The 12,298-nt window shown below is 38.9% G+C and overlaps 1 protein-coding gene and 2 non-coding genes across 5 annotated transcripts in view; 1 reads left to right on the top strand and 2 right to left on the bottom strand.

Moving 5' to 3' along the window:
- LOC116048660 (synaptic vesicle glycoprotein 2B-like) overlaps window positions 1-12,298 on the top strand; it is a 112,488-nt gene that overhangs the window by 75,235 nt on the left and 24,955 nt on the right. For all 3 annotated transcript variants that reach the window (XM_036003043.1, XM_036003044.1, XM_036003045.1), the window contains 5 exons: window positions 1,063-1,214; window positions 3,475-3,608; window positions 5,736-5,825; window positions 7,357-7,470; window positions 7,963-8,051. In XM_036003043.1, the coding sequence (XP_035858936.1) occupies window positions 1,063-1,214; window positions 3,475-3,608; window positions 5,736-5,825; window positions 7,357-7,470; window positions 7,963-8,051 (579 nt within the window). The remainder of the gene's footprint in view (window positions 1-1,062; window positions 1,215-3,474; window positions 3,609-5,735; window positions 5,826-7,356; window positions 7,471-7,962; window positions 8,052-12,298) is intronic.
- trnar-ucu lies at window positions 9,646-9,737 on the bottom strand. The gene is given in 2 exon segments: window positions 9,646-9,681; window positions 9,701-9,737. It is a non-coding gene; the product is annotated as a tRNA-Arg (tRNA).
- On the bottom strand, window positions 11,502-11,593 carry trnar-ucu. The gene is given in 2 exon segments: window positions 11,502-11,537; window positions 11,557-11,593. It is a non-coding gene; the product is annotated as a tRNA-Arg (tRNA).

Here is a 12,298-nt window from a genome sequence, read left to right on the forward strand (position 1 = left end):
TTTTTATCGCGAGATTAACGTTCTCTTTGGCCTAGCAAACTTTGTAGTTTTTTTCACATGCTGTTGCAATAACTAGTAACGTTAGAAAAACTACAACACCACACCGGATCTAGCTAGACCAGAAACAAAACAACAGGCACGCCGCACACACTTGTTTGGGCTTGCGAGCCGGCCAAAGAGTAGTAGGCTAACGTTACGTTTTGAGTGGATGGCGAGCGCGAGACGCTGAAATGGATGCCAATAAGATTCTGAATGGAAAGTTTACTTTTAAAAAGCTGACAAATGGTTCTATTGACAAGACCAAAGTGATCTGTGTGTTTTGTCGTTGTGAACTGAGCTATCATCGCAGCACGTCCAGTCTGAAATACCACTTGATGGCCAAGCACACAGCTTATGCGAATTCTCCGCCCCCTCATCAAAGCCGTTACATTGTGTGAGAGATTATTTGCACCAAGTGTGAATGACTGCTCCAAGTGAGAATGTTAGTGTGACATTGAACACTACAGTATGCCAATGTTGTTTTCAATAAAAAAAAAAATTTGCACAAAGCAAGCCGATCCAGTTTTCCATGTTGATAAGAGCATTAAAATGAGAAAAAATAATGGGACAAAAAGAAATCAAGGGACATTTAGAATAGATAAAAATGTGTGATTAATTTAACTATGACATTAATGCGATTAGTCGCGATTAAATATTTTAATCGTTGACAGCACTAATATATATATATATATATATATATATATATATATATATATATATATATATATATATATATATATATATATTAGTGCTGTCAACGATTAAAATATTTAATATATATTAAATATATATATATATATATATATATATATATATATATATATATATTTTGGCTCAGTGGTCAATGAATTAATCTCAGAGGGGGCAGCTTTAATGTACTTAAAATCTATTTCATCTTACATGTTTGAGTAATTATTCCTCCATTAAGTATAATGTTGAATTTTTTTAATTAATTGTACTAGTTGTAATTACAACTCTCTTTTTCCCTTTCATTACTTTCTCATTGTCCCTCTCTACTCTAAGAATTGGTGGCACAGTGCCGATCGTGTACTCATACTTCTCCGAATTTCTTCAAATGGACAAGCGAGGAGAGCATCTGTCCTGGTTGTGTATGTTTTGGATGATTGGTGGGATCTATGCTTCGTTCACTGCCTGGGGAATCATACCCAGATACGGTAAGATCTTAAAAAAGGTCAGTTAAGACAGAACACTATTCAGCATTCCTTTAGTGCTGCTTGTGAGTGGGTCATTACAACATCCAATATAATTTTATCAACCCTAGAGTTGGACCCCATGTGGAGTCACTTTATGTACAGACTGGAATGAAGGAGATTTCTATAACTGATATATTAACTCTTGATATAATGACTAGAATGTTTAAACTTAGCAAAACATATAAATAAACATGTTGGGAATATATAATCATTCACATATAATCACAATTAATATTACTGTTTATTAAGCCTAAATGTCTTGTTAAGCTGTCAATATACAGTAGAACAGATAACAGTGTGTTTTGTTTACTACCACTGAGAGGTATACATTTCATGTTCATGTACGATGTTTTCTCACTGTACTAAATGTACTGAAAGTGCACTGTCTTAACATTTTCAAGAAGCAGACTTGGTTGCTAAAGAATGATTTAACCATGTGGAGACAAAGGTGGACAAAATGCAGTCCACTTTAAACTGGCATGCTGAAGAACTGAAATCCCTCAGCTTTGCAATAGGAAAGGTTGAATCACATGTTGCAAAGTTGGAAACTGACTATGTACAACATCACACCAAACAGTTGAAATACGATCAACTGTTCCTATATCAATATCCTACAATGGTAACTGATGGTAAACCATGGAGATCATGCGACCACACAGTATAGTATAGTATCAAATCATAACTAGAGTTATCCTAAGGCACTTTACAGATAGAGTAGGTCTAGACCATACTCCATAATTTACAAAGACCCAACAATTTCAAAAATTCCCCCAAGAGCAAGCATTAAGTGCAGTGGCGAGGAAAAACTTCCTTTTAGGCAGAAACCTTGAGTGGTGATGAAAAACTTTAAAAATATGACCAAATGAAAAACTCTGCCACTGCCGGTTGGGACACAGAGACACTGATACAGATATACAGATATAGAGAAATATGATTCGTAATAATTATAGCAGTTGGTATGATGAACAGTGGCAATTATAGTAACAACAAAGATAATGGAACTATGACTAGAAATAATAGTTGTAGCAGTTCAGGGAGTAGCAGGGAGTAGCAGGGCGTAGCAGGGCATAGCAGGGCGTAGAAGGGCATCGAGCAGGACCACGGCAGCAGCTGCAACCATGATTTAGGTGCCACCCTAATCCAAGAAAACATAAGGACTCTGGGGAATGAGCTCATCAGAGCTAAGTTATTACTGGGACATGAATGCACACAGATGGAAAGAAAGAGCAGAGAAAAGCTCAGTGTGTCAAAGGAAGTCCCCTGGCAGTCTAGACCTATAACAGCATAACTAAGAACTGGTCCAAGGCAAACCTGAGCCAGCCCTACAAGGGTTGGTAGATTAATCTGACTGCTATGAAGAGAGGCAGAGAAAAGGAGGGGTGCCGTGTCTGCAGTTTAAACTTTCCCCGCGTCGACCTGTCGAACTGTTCTGAGCAGGCGGGTAACATTCAAATCCAATGCAACTAGGTTATCTGGAAATTAGTCTAGAGATTACTTTTATGGGACCATTTCTTGAAGATGACACCTCTCCTGGAGTAAGACAAGTTTTTGGCTGTTCTTTTCAGTGACTTTAGGTTTGTCAGGGGAAAAACTTCCTGTTGGACAATCCAGCGTTTCTCCGCTGGGCTTAACAGCAGAGAATTTGGCTCTCTTTATGGACATCTCTACACTGTAGTCAGGGAAAATGTGTATTTCTGATTTAATTAGATTTGGCTGATTAGGCTTCTTCCTAAGGTAGAAACACATACAATATGCCCGAAATCCATCCATCCACCCATCCATCCATCTATGTTCTGGCATTAGACCTTTATCAGTCTATAAGTAAGTATTTATGTGTTATCAGTGCTTTGGGTCCGGTGACCTCACACAACTTTCTCCATTGCTCTGCCTATCTTTAACTTCAGCAGAGATCAGCCAAAACATCTATGGGGTATGGAGGGCTTTTTACTCTCCTCTTTATTGGACCGTAGTTGCAGAACTCTGATCAAAGAAATGCAATACAAATTCCTTTTGTTAATTGGCTTGTATTTTTTTTTTTAAACTTTACAAATTATTATCCATGTCAAATGAATTAATATAATGAAGATAATGAATCAAAAGAATATTGACAAATGTTTATGATATGTATATATGTATTTATGATTTATGTGTGTGTGTGTGTGTGTGTGCGTGTGTGCGTGCGTGCGTGCGTGCGTGCGTGCATGCGTGCGTGCGTGTGTAGGCTGGGGGTTCAGCATGGGCACGGAGTTCCAGTTCCACAGCTGGCGGGTGTTTGTCCTGGTTGCGGCTCTTCCTGCTATTGCCTCTCTGGTTGGACTCACCTTCATGCCAGAGAGTCCCCGCTTCCTCCTGGAGGTGAGACTGCAGATCAGTGAAGGACTAGCAGTTCACAGTTTAAATGTTTCTGAGGGGCTTTATTAAACCTGAACCATGCCAACTAAATAACACAGGACCTCCATGATGTTGAACAAATCAACAATGTATTACACATTTACAGATGTTACCGGTTCCATTTCACATGATTACCATGCTAATACCGCAGTAGTGCGATGACAGTAGTCAGGGGGGAATGCATTGTAATTCACTATGAATGCCCTCATAATGCACTATAGTATTCAAAGATGGTGTTACTAAAATTACATGGTTTTAATTTTAAAATAGACTAATTTAATCATTCTACACCACAAAGAAAAGCAGGAAAGAAGAGTATGCCATCTTATCCACCTGAGACACTAGCTGTGTTCGAAACCGTTCCCTATCACAGAAATAGTGCACTATATAGTGTGTTCCCCATTTTGTAGTGGTGTTCGAATTCTCCGTGGTTAATTTCATTCACTATATAATCCACTATAAAATTTCCACAATGCACTGCTAATTTGAGTGTACATACGATGTACCCTACATTTTACTCCTGTATACCACAATGCAACGAGGCCATGTTTTCTCGGAGGAGAAGAAGAAGCAGAAGTCACCACGAAAACTGAAAAGGAAAAATGGAGCGGACTTTCGCTTCTAAACTGTGGAAATGTAACATGCAACATATACTCCTGGGAGCTTGGTTTGTTTCAGGGACGTATTAGAAGTACAGTATTTTTGTTTTGGTTTGTTTACATGATGCTGGGCGCGCCCGCCTTCGTCACACAAACAACGGGTGCATCTCCTGACGCAAGTCACGCAACGATGTGATTTCAGTGAGTGTCCGAAATTTTGGTTGTTCCCTATATAGTTCACTATTTACTAAACATTATATAGGGAATAGTGAGTGGGGGAATGAGGGAGCAGTTTCGAACACAGCTACTGTATTTTTAAAACAGGCATCATTGCACTCAGGTTGCTGTCCTCATTAAGGTACATTCGGTCTAGCCATGAATCAGGAAATCACCTCCCATCATAACGTTTTCTGTCACTTAAGTAGTTTTCCATTTATTTATGAGCAAACCTAGTCTTGCAATCATGACTATTATTTGTTCTGTTGTTATAACTGTAAACACACCTTAAGATAAATCTTTGGTCGTGCATTTCCACTACCACCATAAACCATCTGTATCACTTTTATGTTCAATTACCTTGCCTGGAAGACTATTAAAGGAGAATTCCGGTCAATTTCAACACGTAGGTCTGTTGTTTGGAAATTTGGAGTGCTGGCAGTAGCAAAAGAAACGAAAACAATCAGTGCTGCCTACACCGTGTTATCCCCCTGCTAGCGTTAACACCCAACAGGCTTCAACAGGGCAAGTTTTAAACGTGTTTTAAGCCTCTAAACATGCTCGAAATGCCATTACAACTGCCTACCCATGTGCAGTGATTCCTTCCGAGGGAACACAGCGAATCTGACTGTAGTAGATGTGACAGAAAGGCATATTGCAAATTGTGTTAATCCAGCCAGTGCACATACCTCTGTTTATTTCCTGTTTTCCACAAGTCCACACTAGTCGATTGTCAAACTCATACAATCCAATATTCCAGTCAATTTGCTGTGTTCCTTCGGAAGGAATCACTGCACATGGCTAGGCACTCGTAATGACATTTCGAGCATTTTTAGAGGCTAAAAACACATTTAAAACTTGCCCTGTTTAAGCCTGTTGGGTGCTAACGCTAGCAGGGGGATAACACAGTGTAGGCAGCACCGATTGTTTTAGTTTTTCTTGCTATTGACAGCACTCCAAATTTCCAAACAACAGAGCTATGTGTTGAAATCAACCAGAATTCTCCTTTAAACAACAGAATGAGTGGTTCCGTGACAAAAAAGGTGCTGCCACCTACTGTCTAAACCCTAGATGCAGTGCTCACTGCTTCTAACTGACAGTGGTAAGAGAGTGGAATCAAATGTGTGCATGTACAATAAGTACAGGACTTGTAGAGGGAAACAAAGAAACAACCTTGCTGTGTGTTTATTCATTTGTGGGTGATGACATTGCTAATTAGTTGCATATTATTGTTTGAATGTGTGCATGCGTGTGTGTTTCTGTGTGTGTTGAACAGAATGCCAAGCACGATGAGGCATGGATGATCCTGAAGCAGGTCCATGATACCAACTGGAGGGCCAAGGGTCAGCCAGAAAAAGTCTTTACTGTGAGTACATGTAGCTACAGTATCTAATATGCATGTAACATAGTACTGATAAATTATTGTGATATTAACAGATGTGCACTGAATAGACAGAAGCAGTATCCACATTTTTGAAGTGATATTTCTCTACCTCTTCCCCACTGGTCTGTAACTCAACTGACATCATTTTTCACAAATATGACAGTCAACTCAGTCAAGTATAAACACATATTATGCACGCAGCTACAAACAGTTAAACTCTCGCTTTACAGTGGTCAGGGTGTCAATCGGTTTAAAATACATGAATTTGTTTAGAAATTATATTTAAAAAAGCGTTCCTTATAACTTTTAATCTTGGTTCATGATCATCAGATTTAGACTACTTCAGTATCTAAGTAATCAGGTGATTGATGATAGTTGTCTTTAGTTAGCGGCTGTCTAAAAGCTTACAAAATGGTCAAGAAATCTTTTTTCAAAATGTGTCAGATTTTGTCTGCTTACACTATTGTTTCCATTTCCACCTGGATCATTAACATTTACACAGCTTTTATGTAGAATCTGTTTAGACTAGAATAAATGATTAAATAAATGATGACTGAATTCCATTTTGCTGCACTAGAACTGCCAGAGCCAACGCCAGGCGTTGTCAGGGCTAGCCAAGTGCTGAGGCAGGAAATTGAGTTCTAGACCCAAAATGCATGAAACATGAGGAGCTGATGTAGGTGAACAAAACAGAAAATTCCAGGCTTACATGAATCCTGAAGCGCATGAATCCAAACAGAGAGAAGATAATCCAAAATACTCCAAATAGCATACAAAGCTCCAACACAAGGGGTAGGCAGACAACAAGTACAGGGAAACAAGCAGGAACACTCGACAATAGACAACAAGGACACGACAAAGACTGAAAAGAACAGATGATATTATATACAGTGGGAAAAGAGCAGGGAGGGAGCGAACAGGTGAAACACATAAGGGACAAATCAGACTTGGAAGCAGTGCCGATTGATGCATTTGCATGACAGCCGTACAGCGCATTGAGACAATGAATGGAACATAAAAACTCAATTGCACACCAATATTCACTCACATTCACTTATAATGACACTAAGGTATGTAGATGCACTGTATTCATATGTGTAAAATTTTAGAAATGAAAGCAAAACTAATCACACTTTTTGTCGGACTATAAAATTGTGTCCCAACACAGGAGTACCGTGTGTGGGCTATATGATATAATAAAATCAGGAATGTTATTTACAGTTATGTGACTTATTTGAATAAAACACTAATGTTTCTAAATTGTATTATTTTTATATGTGGATGTGTGCGATCAGATGACAGGGTGTGTGTTGACTGTTGAACTGAAAGAAGCACTGCTCACAGGAGAGATGGAGAGACAAATATAAATGCTAAGGCAGACTTTCATTGTGCCTAGATTAACGCAGCGATATAGAGATGAAGCGGGATGACATGTCAATGGCCCATCAGCGATGACAAAAGGATACAGACTGTGTGTTAAGTGTTAAATGTTCTTTCTCTTTTATCTTTACAGGTGACTCACATCAAGGCTCCTAAAACAGCAGAGGATGAGTTTATAGAAATTCAGAGTGCTACAGGAACAGCTGTACAACGATGGGCTGTACGCTCACTAACACTCTGTAAACTGGTATGTAGGAATACACCCAATAGAAGAAGAGATTGGAGCTGGAAACATGTTGGCTCAATGGTTAAGACTGTGGTTAGGACTGAGGCCTCAGAGGAGTGTGGATGTGGGTTTTGTACTCTTTTCTTGTTTGCCGGTTTCCCTCCAGAGTGCCAAAGACTAGAACAACACAGTACTAATACAAAATGTGTTTCCCCAGTGATGGACTATACTGAGTAGTACAAACTGGGATTCTGGAACAGTTAACATGGCCATTTTTTTGGGTCTTGATTTAAATTCATTAATCAAGGTAGAAGACACTGCTTTGGGATTTTGGCTTGTGAGGGATCATAAGTGTGACTTAAGACCTGGTCCCACCAGAAAGTGGTACAGCAAATGTTAATCTGCACGTCTTTATAAAATATTTGGTTCTGAAAGCTTGGTGACGTAGTCATAATACTTGCAGGGCTAGTTGGTGAACTAACACTCTGGTTCACTGTTATATATTTGTTGCAGGTGTTGAGGAACGTAGCATCACTCCTCTCTGCAGAACTGAGGTTTGCCACACTCTTCATGGCCATCATCTGGTTCTGCATGGCTTTCAGGTTAGTTCACAATGTCATGTGTTACATCATCACCCAAGTTGATAAGGAACAGCAGACAGCAATTTTGACAGAAATCATGGGGAATCAGAAGGGAATAACATGTGACAACATTCAAGATTTAAACCAGGCATTCTGCAATTACATGGCAGGCATCTAAGCAAGGTAGTCCAGACATATCTCCACAGCCTCTCTTGGGAGATCCCAAGGCAGTTCCCAGGCCAGATGAGATATACAATACCTCATCTGCCTGGAAAACCTCTAAAGTAAGGTGTCCAGGAGCGACCTGATCAGATGTCCGAACCACCTTGCGTGGCTCCTTTTGACGATAAAAAGTAGCAGCTCTACTACGAGCCCCCTGGGGATGTCTGAGCTCTTCACCCTATCTTTTAGGGTGAGATCAGCCACTCTACAGAGAAAACTAATTTTGGCTGCTTGTATCCGCAATCTCATGACCATAGGTGAGGGTCAGTTTGAAGTTGAAGATAGGGGCCTTAGCCAGACGTTCCCTGTTCTCGTCACTACATTTTGGGTTTACCAGCTTCCCCCACCATCTGATCCAACTAACCACCAGATGGTGATCAGTCTCTTCACCCGAGCGTCTGAGACATTCAGCCGCAGTTCTGATGTTAAGTCCACGTAGTCGATCATTGATCTTTGGCCTATGGTGTTCTTGTACCAAGTACACTAATGAATCACCCAAGCTCGAACATGGTATTTGTTATGGCCAATCTATTACTAGCACAGTAGTCAAATAACAAAACATGACTCAGGCTCAGATCTGGCAGGCTGCTCCTCCCAATCATCCCTCTCCAGGTTTCTCTATCTTTGACCACGTGAGTGTTGAAGTGCCCCAGCAGAGCTTGAGGCGGGACGCTACCCAGAGACTCCAAAAAGGGCAGATACTCTGAGCTGCTGTTCGGTGCATAAGCACAAACAGCAGTTGGAGACTTCCTCTCAGCAACTCATAATAGCATAAAGGCGACAGACAACTCCAACACAGCGGCACTCAGCTGGGTGCTCATGAGTATTATTAGTATATAGTCATTAATTCAACATGAATCCTACAGGTTAAAGAGTCACTGCTGCCCAGTGTCATTAATTGCAATATCTAAAGGTCTACTCTAATGGCACTCGAACCCCCAACCTTTGAATCACTTCTTTAGAGATTAACTAGAACTCCAACATGCTGTCCTTGGCTCCACAGAGACACTTACAATAACAACAAAATGGTCGCAAAAAACACAAGCACGAAGGGATTAATTCAACCTATAATCTTATAGTTTAAATGTTCATTGCTGTCTTTTAATTGAACTTCAGTGGAACTTAAACCAAAAACCATAACATTTCTGCACCAAAATGTATCATATAATATTACTGAAACCACAAACAGCAGTTGTCTTTCTTCTTAAACACTCAAACCCTTTCATTAAATCAAACTGCGACATGTGAAATTCTAGTGGGACTTGAACCCCAACTGTCTGGGTTTAACTCAAAGTAAGTTCATTATTTTAGCATGAACCCATTAATTCAACAGGAATCCTAGAGGTTAAATGTTCACTGTTGCCTTGTGTCATTAATTGCAATATCTAAAGGTCGACTCTGGTGGGACTCGAACCCACAACCTTTGAATCACTTCTTTAGAGATTAGCTAGAAGTCCAATGCGCTGTCCATTGCGCCACAGAGCCTCTTTGAGCCAGAGAAAATAGTCACAAAAAAGACACAAAACTTGATGAGATTCCTTCGACCTGTCATCTTATAATTTAAATATTCACTGTTTTTTTTATCAGCTCTATTAATGTAACTTCAGTGGAACTTAAACTAACATTCTTTAAATTTCTGCACTGGAATATTTCATTTACATGAATATACATGAATCACACTGCTGCATGTGAGACTCAACTGTGGTGGGACTCAAAACCCAAATCTATGAGTTTAACTCAATGTAAGCTCATTACTTTAGCATAAAGTCATTAATTCAACATGAATCCTACAGGTTAAAAATTCACTGCTGCCTTGTGTCATTAATTTAAATATCTAAAGGTTGACTATGGTGGGAATCAAACCCACAACCTTTGAATCACTTCTTTAGAGATTAACTAGAACACCAACATGCTGTCCTTGGCTCCACAGAGACACTTACAATAACAACAAAACGGTCGCAAAAAACACAAGCACGAAGGGATTAATTCAACCTATAATCTTATAGTTTAGATGTTCATTGCTGTCTTTTAATTGAACTTCATTGGAACTTACACCAAAAACCATAACATTTCTACACCACAATGGTTCATTTAGATATTACATAAACCACAAACAGCAGTTTTTTTCTTCTTAAACACTCAAACCCTTTCATTAAATCAAACTGCGACATGTGAAATTCTAGTGGGACTTGAACCCCAACTCTCTGGGTTTAACTCAAAGTAAGTTCATTATTTTAGCATGAACCCATTAATTCAACAGGAATCCTAGAGGTTAAATGTTCACTGTTGCCTTGTGTCATTAATTGCAATATCTAAAGGTTGACTCCAGGAGGACTCGAACCCACAACCTTTGAATCACTTCTTTAAAGATTGGCTAGAAGTCCAATGCGCTGTCCATTGCGCCACAGAGCCTCTTTGAGCCAGAGAAAATAGTCACAAAAAAGACACAAAACTTGATGGGATTCCTTCGACCTGTCATCTTATAATTTAAATGTTCACTGTTTTTTTATCAGCTCTATTAATGTAACTTCAGTGGAACTTAAACTAACATTCTTTACATTTCTGCACCGGAATATTTCATTTACACTGAATTCTTACACTAAATCACACTGCTGCATGTGAGACTCAACTGTGGTGGGACTCTAAACACAAATCTATGAGTTTAACTCAATGTAAGCTCATTACTTTAGCATAAAGTCATTAACTCAACATGAATCCTACAGGTTCAACATTCACTGTTGCCTTGTGTCATTAATTGCAATATCTAAAGGTCGACAATGATGGGACTCGAGCCCACAACCTTTGAATCACTTCTTTAGAGATTAACTAGAACTCCAACATGCTGTCCTTTGCTCCACGAGACACTTTCAATCGCTAAAAAATGGTCGCAAAAAACACAAGCACGAAGGGATTAATTCAACCTATAATCTTATAGTTTAAATGTTCATTGCTGTCTTTTAATTGAACTTGAGTGGAACTTAAACCAAAAACCATAACATTTCTGCACCAAAATGTATCATATAATGTTACTGAAACCACAAACAGCAGTTGTCTTTCTTCTTAAACACTCAAACCCTTTCATTAAATCAAACTGCTACATGTGAAATTCTAGTGGGGCTTGAACCCCAACTCTCTGGGTTTAACTCAAAGTAAGTTCATTATTTTAGCATGAACCCATTAATTCAACAGGAATCCTACAGGTTAAATGTTCACTGTTGCCTTGTGTCATTAATTGCAATATCTAAAGGTCGACTCTGGTGGGACTCGAACCCACAACCTTTGAATCACTTCTTTAGAGATTAGCTAGAAGTCCAATGCGCTGTCCATTGCGCCACAGAGCCTCTTTGAGCCAGAGAAAATAGTCACAAAAAAGACACAAAACTTGATGGGATTCCTTCGACCTGTCATCTTATAATTTAAATGTTCACTGTTTTTTTATCAGCTCTATTAATGTAACTTCAGTGGAACTTAAACTAACATTCTTTACATTTCTTCACCAGAATATTTCATTTACATATTACTGAAACCATAAATGGCACTTTTCTTCTCCTAAAAAACTCAAACCCTTCTATTAAATCACACTGCTGCATGTGAGACTCAAAACACAAATCTATGAGTCTAACTCAATGTAAGTTCATCAATTTACCATGAAGTCGATTCTGGTGGACTCAAACCTACAACCTTTAAATCACTTCTTTAGAAATTAACTAGAACTCCAACGTGCTGTCCTTTGCTCCACGAGACACTTTTAATCACAAAAAAATGGTCGCAAAAAACACAAGCACGATGGGATTAATTCAACCTATAATCTTATAGTTTAAATGTTCATTGCTGTCTTTTAATTGAACTTGAGTGGAACTTAAACCAAAAACCATAACATTTCTGCACCAAAATGTATCATATAATGTTACTGAAACCACAAACAGCAGTTGTCTTTCTTCTTAAACACTCAAACCCTTTCATTAAATCAAACTGCTACTTCTGAAATTCTAGTGGGACTCAAACCTCAAATCTCTGGGTTTAACTCAAAGTAGGTTCATTATTTT

Source organism: Sander lucioperca, chromosome 7 (genome assembly GCF_008315115.2).
Source record: "Sander lucioperca isolate FBNREF2018 chromosome 7, SLUC_FBN_1.2, whole genome shotgun sequence".
NCBI lineage: Eukaryota > Metazoa > Chordata > Actinopteri > Perciformes > Percidae > Sander > Sander lucioperca.